The sequence below is a fragment of the Perca fluviatilis genome, chromosome 18 (assembly GCF_010015445.1).
Source record: "Perca fluviatilis chromosome 18, GENO_Pfluv_1.0, whole genome shotgun sequence".
Taxonomy (NCBI): Eukaryota; Metazoa; Chordata; class Actinopteri; order Perciformes; family Percidae; genus Perca; species Perca fluviatilis.
Window position 1 is genome coordinate 26,432,772 of NC_053129.1, and position 20,089 is coordinate 26,452,860.

The 20,089-nt window shown below is 41.9% G+C and overlaps 1 protein-coding gene across 2 annotated transcripts; it reads left to right on the forward strand.

Annotated features, from left to right (window-relative positions):
• The first annotated feature begins 5,714 nt into the window (after positions 1 to 5,714).
• Positions 5,715 to 19,594, forward strand: tfap2b (transcription factor AP-2 beta). 2 transcript variants are annotated; one of them, XM_039782813.1, is made up of 7 exons: positions 5,715 to 5,900; positions 8,158 to 8,613; positions 10,241 to 10,295; positions 11,948 to 12,167; positions 12,527 to 12,645; positions 13,432 to 13,573; positions 18,415 to 19,594. In XM_039782813.1, exons 1-7 carry the CDS (start codon positions 5,853 to 5,855, stop codon positions 18,701 to 18,703), a joined length of 1,329 nt encoding a protein of 442 aa, XP_039638747.1. In that variant the 5' UTR covers positions 5,715 to 5,852; the 3' UTR covers positions 18,704 to 19,594. The 2 variants fall into 2 exon arrangements, with proteins under 2 accessions (XP_039638747.1, XP_039638748.1); XM_039782814.1 differs by lacking the exon at positions 5,715 to 5,900 and adding an exon at positions 7,382 to 7,856.
• Positions 19,595 to 20,089: the final 495 nt, after the last annotated feature.

The window sequence follows — 20,089 nt, forward strand, 5'->3', positions numbered from 1 at the left end:
TTTCGAGATTTAAGTACAAGTTATCATTTTAATATCTAACACCTTTTGCTCCTGACTTCGGTGGAGCCTGCCAAAAAAATCACACTTATCTTATCACAAGGAGGTTGATTGAAATGTTCACAGACAGGAAGTCCAACATGACATAAACTCAACATCTTGGGGTACATGAAGGGTACCCAGATGTTGAGTTCATGAGCAATTTTACACATCATAATTATATATACACATAGGCAGATTATTTTGCTTTTGTTTATGATATGACGTGTTTTAATGCCGTTTTAGTCTCGGCTGCTGAGAGGAACTTCAATCGTATCTGTGGCTAATATGGAAGACTCCGCCTGATGTATAATCAAACTCATGTATCTGAACAACTGTGAGTGAATATGCAACAGAGTGACGTGTAGGAAGCAAAGTAGCTTTTTAAATTGGCTCTTTGATGGTTTCCGCATCTCACTGGAGGGTATGAGCAGCAACAAATAAGCATGAACACACATGCTGTATACACCCACACAGAGAGAGCTACACATATGCAAACATACCTCTCAGAGAAGTGACTTAATCACACTTTGTTATTAGTTGCAGGATAAACATGTAATCCTTGCAAAAGATGTCCCTGCTGACCCCGCATCAGAATAATAAGCAGCTTGATCAAAATGAGCTGGAAAATGAAATCGATGCATTTCCTGTTCCTGAGATTCTGTAAATTGACAAACGGACAAGAATGAATCATAAGTTTGACATCAGCAACGCATAATGTGATGGGGCGGCTGATGAATTATTCACACAAGGCTATTGATTGTATTGCAATGTGGCGATTGTATTACAATGTGGCGCTCTGTCACATTTCTCCTATTCAAATGTAAATATCATTTCAGTACAGTGCCGATATTTATACATGGAAGTAGGCTTTTACATCCAGAACACGCACTAGAAATGGACATCTTCAAGCCAGAAATGCATGCAATGAATTCTGCCATTTATACAGAAGTGAATTAAACAGCCTGAGGTCTCAGAGGGACTATAGCCTAACTCCTGCTGACTGAGCCCAACAGTCACAAATAGCAAACTCTGCCAACTTCTAAGCCCAGTCTCTCCAGTCTCTCTCCTCTGAAGCTATACCCCCCCCCCCCCCACCCCCTCCTGTGCCGCAGCTTCTCTGCTTAAACCTCTTCCTCCTCTGTCCTGATCATGTTCATTCAAGGCCTTTTTCTCCTCAGCTGCCGTCCTGACTGTCCCCATCACTCTGTCAACACACACACACGCTACTGCGTATCACTCAAACCTTCACGACTCCCCCACACCCAGGACGACAGGAACGCCCTATACTCCCATCGAGGGATGATCAGCCTCTTCTGCTTCCATTTGTTAGATTCTGAGAAGGAATTGGATATGGAAGCCACGGTTAACTTAATGCTGCAGCATAATGGAGTTTGGTTAAGGTGTTAGTATCAATACAAGTCTTATCTCAGGCTTTACTGACGCCGCATCACCGTTTTGTTTCTGAATGCAATGCTAAGATGTAGTCATTTTATCTTTACACCTTCTGTAAATATCCAACAGTCACCCCAAAATCATGCAGATGGTCACTGGTGTTCTGCCATCATCGAAACACTGATTTGATGGCATTTCCTTCTGTTGCATTGGAGGAAGTCTCGAGTCTCCAAATGTTTACTAGTCTGCCTTTTGCACAGCAAACATCCCCCACTTGTTACGGAAGGAAAGGCACAAGTGTTACTAACAAATTACAATAATGATGGCTCCGTTTTATTCAAGTGTTCCGGTAAGCCATGACAGTGTGACAGTGAGCCAGCATGCAAAAAAGCAAGACCCTGAGCTAGAGCAGCTAAATGAAAGTCAGCCACCCTTCATTTTATTATTTACACCTGTGATTTTCCTACTGCGACATGTCAAAATATCTGCTGTGAGACTAATCTTAGACATTGAAAAAACACTACTGACATTGTCATTGAGTCATCCTTGGACTTGTTAGTCACATTCACAGGTTTAAGACACAGTTGCATGCTGATAGTTTATCAAATCAATGCTGAACTCAGGTCTCAATGTTGTTGCCTCATTTCTTATCCTAGAACTGTGTTTTTGTGGTGTTCTAGTGCGCCCTAGTGATCAACAGCAGAACCGCAGCTAGAGTCTGCAGAACTTCAGCACATAATGTGACACAGCTAAGAGTGGACAGGGTTAGAAAAGCAAAGAATGAATAATGAATTATTATGAATTATACCCACGCACAAGCTTAAAATGAACTACAAAGTCATAACAGCCAGATCCAAATGCTGCATGTACCGTTATTAGTTCAAACAATGCAAATGAAAATATATATTAGATATATATAATCCATCCATTTCCTCCTTTTCCCAAGCTTAGTCAGCCAACTTGAACACATACTGTAAACTGACCAACCATTAACAATGTCCAAAATATTTCAAGGTTTTGTCGAGCCATTTCCATAGTGCTATAATAAAAATAAAAAGTATATAATACTACACCCACATCTTGTTACTGGTACCAAGAAGATGTTGCTAAGACAAAGTAACAGGACTGAGGTTGACGATGTGAATAATAAAACATCATTTTTTTAATTGTTGTTTAGTGTCTGAGTCATTTTGCTCTGCTTTCAGTCAGCACTCCAGCCAGTCACATGAAAGAAATAAATTATGAAATGATACTCCACTGTTTTTCACCCTTATATTTAGTTATCCATCACACATTGGACTACTTTTTCCTGAACAACAATAGCCTGAATTGTGATGCACTTGGGGAGATCCTGACTGAATGTGTGGAATGTGAATGATGGCATTATGGCACATACACACTTGACCCTGAGCAAATATAAAGCCTGAAAAATTATCATTAAAGCAAAATGACCATGAGGGCCAAAACAGGTGAGATCCAAAAATATCACCACCCTGCTTCTGACCGAAATCCCAGTAAAAGTACAAATGAAGATGAATGTGTCTTTTTTTTGTATTGATGGGTGCAAACAAAAGACAGGGAGCAGATAGAGCAGTATTAGTGTGGCATGTGTGTGTAATGTATGCTGATACATCGTGTGTCAAAGCCCTGCAGGACAACAACCACAACCATGCCTCCAGACTTCCAGACTGTCAGGACATCTGTCATTGCTGACAGTCATATGCCCTGCCATGTGTGCATGTTTGTGTGAGTGTGTATGTTAGGGGGAGAGTGAGAGAGAGAGGGAGAGAGAGAGAGAGAGAGAGAGAGGGGGAGAGAGAGAGAGATAGAAAGGATTGGTGAATCTTTGGCAGCGGGTCATTCCAGAGAACATGGGAACAGCCGTGCTTCTTAAACATTCATGTCTGGTATCCTCAGTGGCAGGGTTTTTTGTCTCTCTCTTTTTTTTGCTCAACCATGTTAGAGAAAACGTACAGATACACATAAAGGCTTGTACTGACACGTATATGTACAATATGAGAGCCTGCAGAAGTGTATGAGACTCCGTCCAGACCTCCAAAACTTATTGAACTGAAGCTATGCAGCTTTTTGCAGTGAATGCAGCTATTTAATAAAGACAGCTACATATCCACAAATGGAATTCCTGACAGTAATTTTCTGGTCAAAATGTCCTCAAGTGTGCCCACAAACGTGTGTATTTCCTCCAAAATTTATCTAGTTTTGACTGTAAATAACATACTCTTGAGATCAACTGCATAACAAAATGCATTTAAAATGAAAACCATTTAAATATGTAGCACCAAATCATTACAATAAGAGTGTACCCTTTTAATCAACTTTCTTTCAGCCTTTTGAAATTGGAAACAATGGGACAAGCAGACAATTGTATCTCAGGATCGAGTTTAGATGAATGGATGAATGCATTTATATTCTTATGACACTAGAGGGAGCAGTTAACACACACTTGGACTAAGTCTCACAAGGAAGAATGAGGGGCTTGGTTATAGGCGAGTACCATAGCTATAATATGAGATAGGTTTGAATGCGATCTTTTTTTAGTAAATTTAACAATGACACTAAATCTGTGTCCTTTAACCTGTTTATTTCCAGTTCATATGGAGTATAAGTACAAGTTCTGCAGGTCAAAGGGTCTTTCTAGGAAATGGAGCCAATAACCATTGTTAATGTGTAAGGACACTTCATTAAGAAATGATGTAAATCACAGAGATGCTTACAGAAAGATTCTGAAGCCTCAAAACAAGCAGAGCCTGAATTGTGGACAAATGTGTGTGACTCCTTAATACAAGTACAATCCACACTCTGATGTCATGTAATATAACTGGACGCTAATCTTTTAATGGCAAAAAGATATCGAACAATATCGATATTTTACACGTTTTCCTGAGAATCCTCAAGAATATATAGATTTACTGAAATAAAACCTACTATTTAAAAATTTCACACACACAAATTGACTTATTGTTTTACATCTTCTGCAGACACAGTGTCAGCCTCCTTGGTTGTTAGGTGTTTAAAATACAAAGTATTTGGATTTCCAATATGTTCATAAATGTCATCACATATTATATTGAGATAATACTTATTGCAATATTCTGTCTATGTATCGCCCATGCCTACACTATGATGCAATGTGATGACCAACCAATGATGTGTTTTGATGCTGAACCCTCAAATTCAAGCTCAGTTTCACCACTAGGCATTGCATATTGGATTGTTATTGTACATGCATCTTGCACTGGCATACATAACTTAAACAGTGTGAGATATAGGCATATGTGTGTAATAAGAACTGCTACTACTACTTGTTGTGTGTCGACAGAGTGGTGTCTGTTGGTATACTGTGACCACAGCATCCTGTATTTCACTGCTAATTATGATTATTACTCCATTAATCCAACTACCAGTTATACAAGACTGTTTTGTTTTTTTAATTCCTGCCCCATCTTTTGAGGGGTGGTGTTATACCTGCTCTCTCCTTTTTGCTTTTAGGGCAATACATGTAAAGGTTTACACACTTGCCATCCCTTACCAAAGTAAGTCTGGTAGTATAACCGTGTAGCAGTGGTAGTGTCACGCAAATACAAGTGTCCAGTTTACATGGACTCAATATAGGCCTCATTACACGGCAAGCAGATATACAGACAAATGACAAATAGGAAAAACTTAAATAGGCATAAAAACACAGACTTGGGCACAAAGGGGTCACTGAGTTTTGATGAGGGTGAAAACAACGTGAAGAATATGCTTTGGTCCTCACAGATCTTAACCCAACTGAACAACCACGGGAGATTTTGGACCAATGAGTTAGACTACGCTCTCCTCTGACACCATCCAAACTGTCCATCCTTCCAGTAAAGATAAACAGACTCAAATCTGCCGAGAAGGATTAAAGCGGTTCTGGAGGCTTGTGGTAGACTATGACCTTACATTATTGGTTTTGGTTGAGGGATAACATGCTATATATTTGTATTATACAACATATTTGTCAGGAATATGATTAAGTCCTGGACTTATTTCCACGATTGTCTCTGATATTTACACAGTCCACCAACCTTTACCCAGACAATCATTCAATTTCTGACAGTTAGATATAATAGAAGGTTCTCTGAAGTTGTTCATACACAAACTAGTCATGCTTTTATTTTGTAAATTGCAGAGATACACGATAAATTAAACGTGCCCCGTGTATCTATTTGCAGTTCCTCATGCTCAGAGATGCTGCTGCTGTCAACCCGCCCTATAGCTCTTCTTAACAGTAGTGGAGTCTTAACAGGGGTTCCCCATTCACAAAGCCAGAGAGAGAGAGAGAGAGAGAGAGAGAGAGAGAGAGAGAGAGAGAGAGATGAGACATCCCCTCCTCACTTGGCTGCATTCGGTTTACCGACCCAGGAGAAGCGACCATGCTGTGGAAACTAGTTGAGAATGTCAAGTATGAAGATATTTACGAGGTAACGTTATCGTCCATCTGTTTGTGGTGTGGAGGACTTATTAGACATGCTTTGGCGGAATAATGAAGTGTTAAGTTGTGTGAGGTGTTTTGCAGCAGGCTTTAGGCCTGTTATTTTGTCAGGTGGTGACTGTGAATATGAATTGGAGGACATTTCACCCCATGACAATTTCTTTCAGACAGATGTTTGGCTCATTTGCACTCAAAAATTGCTAAGTGTTCAGAATATTTGCTTTGTTTGTGGCTACGGTGTGGGTCCACTCGCTTTTTGGACTGTAGAGTCAAACGGAAAATTTGAACATACAGATAAATTGTAGGCTAGTTCACCTTTTTTCTGGAATTCTCGCATATGGGATTATAGACAAATATGATATGGCACTGCATTTTTTTTTTTTTTTTTTAGCAAATTCATGTTTAAAAGCAACCTAAAAGTTAAGATTATTTTGAATAATTTTAGCTGTGTAAAAAAAAAAATCTCTAAAAAGACCGGTGTCACATTATGTATAAAAATAGTCGAATTGCAAGTTAATGGTTTATTTTACATTTTAAATTCCTGCAAAAGAAACATAACGGATACACGCTGGGTCCATAATGTGTCAAGAATTATGTAAATCATTTGGCTTTGATCCCAGAACAATATATGTTTTTAAACGAGCGAGGGGAGAGGGCAAGGGGAGAAATACCGCAGCGCGCGGGGGCGAAATGATGCTCCGATCATGCTCCGGCTCGCGCTGAATGGGCTCGAGCACAAAGCACCCGAAGAAAGGGCAGCTCGCGAGGCCCCTCGGCTCAGCCCGGTGGGAAACCCTTGTCTCGTGCCGCACATGGCTTTTCTCCCACGGCTCGAGGAAGGGGAGGTTATAATGTTGTTAAACAAGTCATCCAAGAGGGCGAAGAGGGTGCCGTTAATGTCACAATATGAAGTTTAATCACTTCTTTTGACTCGTGACAGCATTCACACGAGCCCCTCGTGCGCCCTGTAGTGTCTCGGGTGTGTGTGTGTTTTTTTTAGTAGGCTAATAAAAGGCAGCTGCAACACTGCATGAGCCACCGTTTATTCAGTGGGTGAGTGTTGGCTGGCTGGAGTTTAGGTTAAATGTCTTGGAGTGACTGGAGAAAAATCTTAAAATGTGTTCACCTCTGTGCAAGTAGCCTATCTTGTGTCTGTGCGTAAAAGTAGACTTTTTTTTTTCTCTTTTTCTCGGTTTACTTTGGAACCCTTTTCTTCATCGCCTTGCATTGGCACGAGGCTGTTGACCCTGGTGGTATTAGTGTCATGTTGACCCAGTGAGATTTACAGCAAACCCTGTCCGCGTTATAATCCACCAGCTTGATTTATGTTGGTTTTTATAACGTCAAAGTCTGTTTGCGCAGACATGGTTTGTGCAAAAGTGTCTCAATATAAGAGATAAGTGCGTCTATTCTGCATCAGAAATTGCTTATAAAAAAAAAAAGCCCCCCAAAGTGTGTATATTTTTGTGATGGGGAATTCCTCACGGATCTGGTCACCCTGTTCGCTTTCTCCTGAGAGAGAGAGAGTCCTCTTTCTATCTCCTGCTGTTCGCGCGTCGTTTCGGCTCTCCACGGAATTTAAACGTCACTCACGGTTGCGCGAGAGGCTTCACGCTCCGTGTGTCGCCAGTCCCCTGCCTCGCGCACATTAATATTCCTGTAAGTCTCAGTCATGAATAACAATTACACCGTATACCGGGGCTAGAGGCGGGCGCTCGGTGCTCACACTCAGAGCGGCGGCAGCTCTGGGCGGAGGAAGGTTCTTCATGGAGCTGTAGACCAGGTCGTGCCTGCAGATACAAACGCGCTGCCTTTACCTGGGATGAGATAGAATTTAGGCTATCTCGGCTCAACACTATCTTTAACATCCTGCTGTTTTACCGTAAGCCCGCTCGTCACACCAACAGAGGGTTTACAAATGTTAGTTCACTCCTACTCCACTGCGGTGAGTTTCCTTCCTTCACAATGTCCTATTTCAGAATTATTTTGCAAATGGTGACTCCGTAGACATTGCTATATGTGTTCGTTCTGATACATTTTAAAATTAGGCTATGGCATGTTCCCTCCAGGCTCTTAAATGCTTTTTATTCAGGAGATTCAGCTACTTTGGCTACATCCCCAGGGGCGATCTACTCTAATAAATGCATCATGATCCTGGGCCTCCACATGGTTTTTATTTCGTTAAAATGTGGTTGCAGTTCTGCAAGGAGTTCATTTGTTCTCTTCTTCTCTGCACCCTCTTCAAGGACCGGCATGACGGTGTCTCGAGCCACAGCTCGCGCCTGTCCCAGCTGGGCTCGGTATCGCATGCGGGTCCCTACTCCAGCGCGCCACCGCTGTCTCATGCGCCAGCGTCGGACTTCCAGCCTCCGTACTTCCCGCCACCGTACCAGCCTCTTGCTCATTACCAGAGCCAGGACCCGTACTCCCACGTCAGCGATCCGTATTCCCTGAACTCCCTGCACCAGAGCCAGCAGAGCGCATGGGGGGCGCGGCAGCGGCAGGACGCCGGGGAGCGGATGGATAGCTCCGCTCTGTTGGCGCAACCTCGGGCCTCGCTGCCTCAGCTGTCCGGGCTGGACCCACGGCGGGACTACGGTGTGCGGCGGCCTGATGTGCTGCTGCACTCCGCTCACCCGGGACTGGAGCCCGGTATGGGCGACGGACTGCTGCACGGGCTGCATGGTATGGAAGATGTTCAGGTGAGTCAAAGAGCACAGCTGAGATTCATGGAGGTTAAAGTGCATGTAATATATTTTCCAGTTCCAAGTCTTTTTTTTTTTTTTTTGGAAAAGTTATTTTAAAAGATATTGGGATCACTATATCCGAGAAAGGTAAAAGGTAAAACTGCAAGTTAAAGAGCACCGTTTACAAAATGCAGAATATGCCAGTGCAATTAGCACATATAAAATATATTCAATGTAGTCGTGAATTTACCATTCCCATTTACAGTAAAGCACTAGGCTATTTAACTAAAACAAACATTTACTCCAGATATATACATCTTTGCATGTCAAAATGTTCCTAGTTTGGATGGCATAAAATACTACACAATTAAAATAAATAAAATGAAGAAAATTGTAGTGGAAGAAACGGATTGGTAATGGTTGACAGTTGTCTTCTTTATTGTCTCTGTGCCTTTAGAGTTAAGGTCAGTGAACTCAGAGCAGCTCCCTCAGGGCTGGACTCCCAGCAGCTGGAGCCTGAACCCAAATGGCCCACAGCTAAGAGAGCTGAGACATCTTCTTTGATGAGAAGATGCTGATGTGTGGAATAATTCACAAACTCCTGCATGGAGCTCAAATGTTGCTTAAAATTCACCTTCCTTATCTGCCATACTGATTTGTAGATATTTCGATCAGAAAAGTCTGGAAAAGATGCTGCAATATTTTATCAACTTTGTTGTTTAGAAAAATTGAACTTGTGTTTATTTTTTTTTACTTTTTAACTATCCAATTGTGTCTACACATTTTATTTAAAAATGTATATGGAGTATTTTTTTATTATTATTATTATCAAATCCAAACTATTAATATGGACTCATGGTCCAGATAAAAGACAATAATTACATTGAATAAATTGCATACAAAAGCGTTACATCCATGCTCCTACTATTGCTGTTACTGGATTTATAACTGTCATTTTTGTTTTAAGGGATAATATAGATTTGTCTTGTTGCTGCCAAGATACAAAATATACAAAACCAGCTACTAAAGACCTGATGAAATAGACTTATAGTCAGCTGTGTAGGATTTCATCTTCCTCTCGTTTCCCCTCAGGGCATAACCATCACGAATTGTTTGCCATTTAACCTCCACATAAGATTCTCATTTCTGGGTTTCCGTATTTGTGTCATGCATTTATTAACCCCATTTCAATTTGTTTTAACAAGTTCTATTTTATATATATATATATATATATATATATATATATAATATATAAAATATATATATATATATATATATATATATATATATATATATGAGCGTGCAGCACTGATGACAGCAGCAGGTCTATTCAACGAGGAATTTCTCTCACAGGATGATGAATGAATGAGATTTGATGAATGAGGCTTTGCATTTGTGTGAACAGCTTCTTCTTTACGAGTCACATCATGATGAATAAAAAGATGGAATGGATTATTAATCGGATTTGTTTGCTCCGTGGAAACAAACACATAAAGGCCTCTGCTTTTCCAGACCTGAAATTAATCCTGCAGGATTTTGTTGGGTGGAAAAGTTTCACATGCTCGGCTTATTACAGTGCGGATCTTCTTGTTTAAAGCATATCAAGCATACGACAATGATTTGTATATCTTGCTCCTAACAGACCATTGACGACACAAACGGAACGAGCATCCTGGATCAATCAGTAATTAAGAAAGGTAACGCACACACACACACGCACACACACACACACACACACACACACACACACAGTGCGTTTCACTATCTTTGTGGGGACCCGTCTTTGACATAATGCATTCCCTAGCCCCTTACCCTAACCTTAACCATCACAACTAAATGGCTAACCTTAACCCTTACCCTCACCCAAACCATAACCTAATTCTATCCCTAATCCTAAAACTAAGTCTTAACCCTCAAACTGCCCTTTAATGTTGTGGGGTCTAGCATTTTGGCCCCACAAAGCTGTCGGGACCCCACAAGTATACTGGACTCCTGGTTTTTGGACCCCACAAATGTAGTTAAACGAGAACACACACACACACCTACCTCTGTCTCTCTGTGCTCTCTGCCAACAGTCCGACGAACGACAAGATTTAATAGCCTACAAACAAATATAGCTAGCCTTAAAAAAAAAAAAAGGTTTTGGCTATTCTGAGAATGTGACGTGCCAGCTTATCTCTGGGTTTCTTTACTCCCTGTACAGTTAGTATCAGTTGATGGAACTAACGATCACCATGCTTGTATCATTTATTTAATTATAATTTATCTTAGGCTATATGCAGGGTCCAAAATTAGCACCATCTACTAGCCAAATGCTGGTAAAATATGCAAGTGGCTGGTAGATTTGCTTCACTCACCAGCCAATAAACAACGGTAATCTATTGAGTAGGCTACTGACACAATTTGAACATTCACTAGCCATTTGGCTGGTGGACAAAAAAAAAGTTAATTTTGGACCCAGGCTATATGTGCTATGAATTATGATTTATGGTGCGTAGTAACTACAATCTCGCTCATGAAAAAAAGGGCAGGACTTGGATCTAAACTGGACCACACGCGACATGTTTTAGACTGTTAAGGTGGCTCCCTGGTCCATGCAGGCACATCTTGTTTTTTTGGGGTGTGTTTCCAGGATTATACCGGGTTAACGATCCCGGTATATTGACTACAGCAGGCAGTGTGTCGCTGACAGGCTGCCGTGCTGGCGCCCTGATGATGTGCGGTGATTTAGTTACGGGGTGTTGAGTGACTGAGCTCCCCGCGGGGCATTTAAGCCGCTGATGTAATAAATGGCACCGCTCACGGAGATCTCGTGAGCTCGTTTAGAGCTAATCTGCGGTATTATCCCCCGCGGAGCCATCAAAACCCCCTCGCACTGGCCCCTACGCATGCATGCACGAGGCTGGCTGCTGCTGCTCCTTCTTTTTCTTTTACGCCATTAGCGCGAGCATTAACACGCGGGATGAAGGAGCATCCGGTGCTGCCGGTGGGAGTTAAACCGGCCGTGGAGAAAAGACGCGGAGGTGGTTAATGTGATTTGAGAGCGCGAGCCAATCAACAATCGATAATATTGTAATGAGAATGTCGCGCGACATTAAATAACAGTAAATGCCCGGCGCGTGGGCGCTTCATTAGGCCAAGGCCGCCCTCTGAGCGCGCGTGGTCTCTCTCTCTCTCACACACACACACACACACACACACACACACACACACACACACACACACACACACACACACACACACACACATACACACACTGAACAAAGTTTGACAGAAGAGATGAAAAACGTGATTGTTTTAGAAAGACGTTTATGTGAGAGAGCCACTCACATCGCCTCTCCTCTTTCAGTTCCCATGCCACACAAGAACATGGCCTCTCTGATGGCCGGCAAGGACGGCCTGATCGGGGGAATCACCGTCAACATTAACGAGGTGTTCTGCTCGGTACCGGGCCGCCTGTCGCTGCTCAGCTCCACCTCCAAGTACAAAGTGACCGTAGGGGAGGTGCAGAGGAGACTGTCCCCGCCCGAGTGCCTCAACGCCTCCCTGTTGGGGGGCGTGTTGAGAAGGTACGACTGCAGCCTTCACGCAGGAATAAGATTCAGGCCTATACAAGCCTGTGGCTCGTTAAATATGCAGGGGATCTATTAATTAAACCCTGAGTATAATAAAAAAGGCCTCTGTATATGTGCCACTTAACTCACAGATTCTACTTAACATTAATAAAATCTCTGGAGACAAAAAGCTGATGACTACTGCTTAATAAAGTTCCCAAACTTTGAAGCGAATAATGGTCATTTATTTATATAATGCTCTGTGAGAGGATTCTTGTAATATTATTTAAAAAAAAATAATATATGTGCCCTAGTTTTTTTTTTTTTTTTTTATTTTTTATTGTGCAATTAACAAGTTCCATTTTTTTCTACAGAGCAAAGTCCAAAAACGGTGGGAAATGTCTGAGAGAAAAGCTGGAGAAGATTGGACTCAATTTACCTGCAGGAAGACGCAAAGCTGCCAATGTCACATTACTAACATCTCTTGTAGAAGGTGACTGATTAACCGTTTGACTCCAGAAATACAGACACTACAGACTATATACTAACATGTTATTTGCTCCCTATGACAACGATTTCAACATCACCAACTGTCAACAAAATGACAACGACCATGCATTTATAGAATGGCTGAAAGAATATAATGTCAGCATTATGAATATTCAATATTGAAGGAGAGGAGGACTGTGGTTGCTGATTTAGATTAAATGATCCATTGGTTAAAGGCTCGGTTTGGGCCTATGTTGTACGCCAACATTTTGGCTACGACAAGTTACGGCCTCTATTTTCCATATATGCCTCGCTTCTAATACATATAGCCCACTATTATATTGCCCATCAGTTTGGTCATTTTTATGACAACCGGGTAATATAAGGAGAATGTTTCTTTCTACATTTGTTAAATGTTAACAGGTCATCAGACATTTTGTAGAATTGAGAATTTCTTTTTGGAACTGCGTCTACATTTTTTAGTTTCGTTCAAAAGCTCTCCTTTTCTCGAACACCAGGTTATTATAACCTACCGTTCATTTCCACAATAAAACTAAACAATTTGACCACTTCCTATTGTTTTTGCATCAGTTGGGAGGACGTACAGCCGAGGGACGTTGGTGCGTAACGTCGTCTCAGTTTTAACAAATCGGTATGCCCAGGGAATGGCTTAAAAAAAAACAGAAAAAGAAACACGTGAGAGTGTACAGCTCGGTTTTTGTGTGGCGGGGTTATTGTTTGTCTCTATTATATTTCCACTGACTGGAACCGCACCTCTACCGTCCCCCAGGTGAAGCCGTCCACCTGGCCCGGGATTTCGGTTACATCTGCGAGACGGAGTTTCCCACCAAAGCCGTGAGCGAGTACCTCAACCGGCAGCACGCGGACCCCAACGAGCTGCACACGCGGAAAAACATGCTGCTGGCGACAAAGTGAGTTTGATGGACCCGTTTGATTAGATTGTGTTCCCTCATACAGGGTGTTGTCTGTCATAGAATATATAATGCATGTCTGCAGTGTAAGGGCGATGATACCGGTGGTAGGCTAATGACATTATACCCGATGACTAGCTGTAGTTTAATCATATGAAATGAGCAATTTAGGTATTTAAACACATTCAACCACAGCCTCATGGAGAATAAGCAGAACAAATGCCAGGGCCCTGAGACAATACCATCTGTCTGTCAGCACAGAGGTATGTGAGAACAAAGTGCTCGGTGAAGAGGGAGATAGTGATTTTTTTCCCCCAGTAAACATCACAAAAAATAACCACACCTTTACAAAAACATCCAGTCAGTCTGGAGATATTTCCCAGTTCAGACAGACTGTCTACAGCAGATGTTCCCCTAATGTCCCAAAGATCCGCAGCAGGCATACATTTATGGCTGAGAATCTCCCTGTTTGACAAAGTTTACAGTTCCAGGGTGGCACTTTGAATTGCATAACTGTCACACATACAGGGTGAAAAACAGGCCATTCTTTTTTCTGCAAGTAGTTACATGTCTGATGAATTAAATTACTGTAAAATTAAACTCTCCCTCATTTTCCTAGGGCCTCTGTGGCCCCTCTTGAGGACCCCCTGAGGGTGCAAACCTCTCCGGTAGCCTCTGTGCTTTACTCTAAATCACACACAGTCCATTTTGCCACAGTGAACATGGCACTGACATTTAAAAAGGAGAGTGAGTTTTTCTTAATGAAACGCATCAAACTCGATATGGATCTAACCTGTAGTGAAATGGCTGATTGGAAAATTGCCACACTGAAAAATGAGGGCAGTTAAGTTCAATTCAGAAATGAGCAGAAATCCGCATTAAAGTCAAGAATCTTATAGTGACTAAACAAAAAGTAGCAAGGCATTCATTTTCACCGCCTAAATAACCTTTAGCTTACATGAACACTTTAATGTGCAGCTCACAGACATTATTAAATGCGAGCTCTGAGGTTGCTAGTGTATGTTTGACCTCTGCTTCTGGGCTTAGAAGTGATTCGTTTTACTGGTACTCCTCGTAAAAGTTACTTATATTAATCCATTTTTTATGGCCGTTAAGCTGTGGAATTGAATCCAGGATCTTCTGATTACTTCTAGCAAGCGAGCAACACAGATTTTCTTTAAAGAAACCAGGGTAGGAGAGGTGATGTGGATTTATTAATGTGGATTCAATCACAGAATTACTTTGGATTTTTGCCTATTTTTAACAATGACCAAATAAGCCTTTTGCCAACTAATGAGTAGTCCTGTTCTATGTCCGTTTATTTCCCTGAATGAGTTTTCTAGATGAAAAGGAGCTGTAAACAATCAAATATCCCTTCAGGAAGCTTGTATTTGTAGCTTGCATAAATAGTGCTGTGTGCTGGCCTGCACTGCATAAACCTGCCTCTGTGTGTGTGTGTGTGTGTGTGTGTGTGTGTGTGTGTGTGTGTGTGTGTGTGTGTGTGTGTGTGTGTGTGTGTGTGTGTGTGTGTGTGTGTGTGTGTGTGTGCGCGTCCCAATGTACTCAGTATGTACGGTGTGTTCGGTGGTGGATGTTTGATGCTCAGATTCAAACCTGTTCCAATACTGAGCGTCGGTGCTGCCTGTTAGAAATTCATTATTTAGCAGTGAAGTGTTTCAAGTCGTCAGAAAACAACAGCCTGAGCCACGAGTGTAGCCCGGGGTGGCGGCTTCTCCTCTCTACTCCCCTAACCCCAGCTGGGCTCGGCCTGCACAGCCTGTCACTCATTTGCTGGAGCTCTGCCCTTAGGCCGCTTACAGGGTGTGTGTATGTGCAGTTGTGTGTGTACGTGCATGGGGCGTGCAAGTACAAATCTGAGGGAGAGAGAGAGAGAGAGAGAGAGAGAGAGAGAGAAAGGTCTCTTGAATATAAAATGTGGGCCTAAAACCAGAGGATGATTGTGGCCAGGTTGGTTCAGTGGGTAGAGCAGGCGCACATATATTTAGAGGTCTATGCCTAGACGCAGAGGTCCAGGTTTCGACTCCAACCTGTGATGATGTCCTGCGTGTCTTCCCTTTCTCACCTGTCCTGTCCATTAAAGAAGGAAAAGTCAAAAAAAATAATCTTAAAAAAAAAACAGGATGATTTGCTGAAATTTAACAAGAAGAACAAGGTGAAGACGTGGTTTTCTTTTACTGTTGCATTTTTTCACATGTGAAGTATGAAGATCCATTTGATGACCTCTTGTCTTAAATTACATATTAACAGTTAAAGATTGGCTCTTAATGTGGAGGCCTCAAACCATACAACTTGTCTTGCGCTAGTATTAGTTTCACTTCATTTTCCAGGCTTAAAAGGACTAGTGTTTCTGTACAGTGTTCAAATCTGTGCGATTGGCTTTTTTTTTGTATTTTCTCAGTGCATTTTGCAGTTACGGTATTGTGGCAAAATATTTTTCTCATTGTAGAAGATAATTTGTCAAACATAAATGATGTCATATTCAGTAGACGTTTAAGGTTGAGAGGGTGTCTAAGAGAGAGTCTTATCTAAAGCATAAATAAACCGTTTTTGGTGTCAAGCCTTCCCGAATCGAAGACAGAGCTTTGTTTTAGATTTTGAAGAAACAAAAAGATTAAAAAAAAACTTCTTTACAGATTCACAGACGGTGTGTGTCACATGTTTTTAGGGAATCAAAGACTCATCGCGTTGAAAACTCTCGTGCTCTCTCGGCGCTGCCACTCTGTCCAGGTAAAAGCATACTGCAGCAGCTGATTGCATCAAGTTCATGCTTTATCTCTTTTTTTTTTTTTTTAAGCATTTTGGAAATCACAAAATAAAACAGATGTAAGCAGAAACTAGTTGAAAGAAAGTGTGCTACGCTCCATTGCAAAATAAGCCTTGGAATGCACTGAACATCACTTAAAGGGGTTGAACACGATTAAGTATCAGAGGGACTGTTTTTCCTTTGGGATAGATTGTGTCATATGAGCTGCTAAAGGGAAGTTACATATACAATAGGGTAAACACATTCCCTTTCTCTTGTGATTTGGCACACAACATTTAGACAGGCCGTAGTGTTTAGTTTTAGGAATGGTCGTACTGTGGCAGCAGGTGGTCAGTTTGCACCATGTGGCTGAGGGAGAGTTGTTTTGACAATGTAAACGAAGAAACCTGGTTCACCATCTTAAATGTGGTCATGGCTGCACAACACTGGCGCACCAAGCTTTTGCTTCAGTTGCCCTCCCAGTAGGGAGTAGGTGGGTGGGGTCATCCTGTCTTCAGGAGCAGCTTGACCATCTAAAAGAAATGTATCAGTCTGGGTTTCAGTTAGGGCTGCACACGACATGAGGAAAATGTGCGATAACGTTGTGGAATATCGCGATAAAGATATTACTTGCGATAAATAACCATATTACAATGTACTCAGTTCTGCTGCTTTTAGTGTTCTAATAAAATACAACAAATTGCTTGTTGAATTTAAAACATTCTTTTATTGAACAAAAAAGCACCACTAAAACAGAATATGTTACATTTGAATGTGCAGTTTTCAACTGATATTTTCTTTTAACTAACACAAAAAAACCTATGAGTGTCTAGCGCGATATGTCGCAGCCTTTCGCGATGTGTTTATCGCGGCAGCTGATATTGACGATAAAGAAACGATATATTGTGCAGCCCTAGTTTCAGTGATGGTCGGAATGTTGTTTTATCCTCTCTCCCAGCCTAACAAGAATACTGTTCTAGGTGAATCACTGCTCTGCTTTTATTATCCACTAAACTACTGCAACAATTTATTGCAAATATGTTAAATGTGCTGTGCATTTAGATAGCAGAGCACTTTTGGTTGACACAAGCTAGTTGTTTTTCCACAGGACATGACGTGTCCAAAAAATAAGATGTACTGAAATGCAGCTTAAAGTGAATGTGCCCCTTTTCCTTCAGTGCAGTTAAAGCACCAAAGAACTATACCACTGTAACGTAAGTTTATTTGGGGGGGGCATTTTTAGGCCTTTATTTATATAGGACAGCTGAAGACATGGAAGGGGTGAGAGAGGGACAATGACATGCAGAAAAGGGCCGCAGGGAAGTTTCGAACCTGCAGCCGCTGCATAATCCTCGATATATGGGCACCTGCTCTACCAGGTGAGCTACCCAGGCACCTTGTTTGGTTATTAATAATACTGTTGGTTGTATTCAGTTATTTTAGGTGTCTTTGCAAGGACATCTGCAACTAGTGCTGCAAAATATCCTCCCTGTCTTCCCTTGAGGCTGTTTCACCACAAAGGCATCTCAGTAAGATGTTGGTGGTGGTTCTTTCGGGTGCATTTACTGAGCTTTTAAACTAGGCCGCGGATGCACACATTGTATACCGTTATTGCTGACAGGGTCGGTATTGATAGGGATTTTAGTTCTAATTGGATATCGGCCACTCGTGCTCTGATATTCTGCTATTTGATTATTTGTAAATGTAATTTCCCCTTGGGGATTAATAAAAATCTCATCTTCTTTACATATTGACTGCAGGCAACTTAGAGATGTTTTGCTCATGTTACACACAAGTACGAAGCATGATTCTGTTGCATTAGCAGGTGCAGTAGAGTGGCAAGTTATAGAATATTAGTTTTCAGAGTGTTTCTATCTTGTTGTCAAAACTCTGTGTCAGCCTGTCCACTAATTACACTTAGAAACAATGAAAAAGAGGTTTATCATGTTTGGAAAACAATAAAATGATACTGAATACTGCCACTGAATGTCCACTATGAGCAGTATTACTATTTTTGGGGAAACCCATAAGACAAGGCAGAGTTCCCTCCTGATGTCTTGTGTCTTCTCCCCCGCAGACAGCTGTGTAAGGAGTTCACAGACCTACTGGCCCAGGATAGGACTCCCCTGGGCAACTCCAGGCCCAGCCCCATCCTGGAGCCCGGCATCCAGAGCTGCCTCTCTCACTTCTCCTTCATCACGCACGGCTTCGGCTCACCTGCCATCTGCGCAGCGCTCACCACTCTCCAGAACTACCTCAACGAGGCTCTCAAAGGACTCGACAAGATGTTTCTTAACAACCCTCCCAACAACCGGCACGGGGACGGCGGCAACAAGGCCGACAAAGAGGAGAAGCAGCGGAAATGAAGTCTTCGGCGGGGGCGCTGACGGAGAGCTGAACGGGAGGCAGACACACAGACAGAGGCGTTACACCGTTACTTTTAACTTTACACCACTGCCACTGATCTGCCACACACAGGGCTGTGGAGGAGAAGGAGGAGGAGGAGGAGGAGGAGGAAAAGGAGGAAGGCTTGGTAGAGAGAAAAAGGCAGAGGAAGACACCTGTGGGCCAGTGTCAGAGAGCACAGAGGGATGTTTCATCTGTGTTACGTTCTTTTCATTCCCCTGAGGACATGATGGTTACTGTGTTACATCCATTTCGCTCTGCCTGCCTGCATCCTGTGAGACTGAGATGCAGTGAGCAGCCAACAAACATTTTGTGTGTGTGTGTGTGTGTGTGTGTGTGTGTGTGTGTGTGTGTGTGTGTGTGTGTGTGTGTGTGTGTGTGTGTGTGTGTGTGTGTGTGTGTGTGTGTGTGTGTGTGTGTGTGTGTGTGTGTGTGTGTGTGTGTGTGTGTGTGTATGTCTGAGTGAGTGAGTGTGTGTGCGCTTGTGTTTGTCCTTACACAGAAAAAGCATTGTGGGTATGAAGATTGCGTGATGAGCACTCTATCTATCTGTGAAACAGGTTTATCTGGTTACTTAACGCAAGTATGAGGGAGGGTGTTAATTTATGTGTGTAAATATTTATTTATATTAATTTAAATGGATGGTTGTGTAAATAGGTGCACCAGCTATTTTGGAGTAGGCCTATTTATCTGTGATTTGACCTTTGTGAGCCGCTGTGTGGGAGTGGGGGGCTCATCCAGTGTTTTTCTGTTCTTATAGAGCTGTTGTGCTGATGATGGGTAGACATGCTTCTAATTGTCCAGTGATTTCATTTCGATCACATTGATAATAAACCATGTGTTTTATTATGCGAGGTGTGCAGCCTGCGCCTTTTCTCCACCGAGTCCCACTAAGGATTGGGGGGAGGGAGGTCAGAGTCACTTTTGGTTCAATCCATTTAAAATGTAAAACATGATATATTCTTTAGCTGATGTCAGAGCATCTATCTTTAGTTATTTAATTTGATATTAATGAACATTTGCAAGCTAATAATTTACATCTGGGGGATTAAAAAGAAAATGCAACTTTCTGAATGATTGAAATTAGAGTTGGCCCCAACACTAATCCTGTTATTCTGGGATATTCAATGTAATGGTTCAGATTCACAGGCCGGGCATCGTCACTTTGATCTAAATGAAATGTGGGTTTCCTGTTTAACAACCGTTGTCTGTTTATCACAACAGAAATTTCTCACTGTTTAGGTACCAGTGAAAAAAAAAAATGAAGATCTAATTAATAGGCCAACGCCGGCATTAAAGAAAACCATTACATTTAATTTTACTTTTCATTTAAACTAATTATTCGC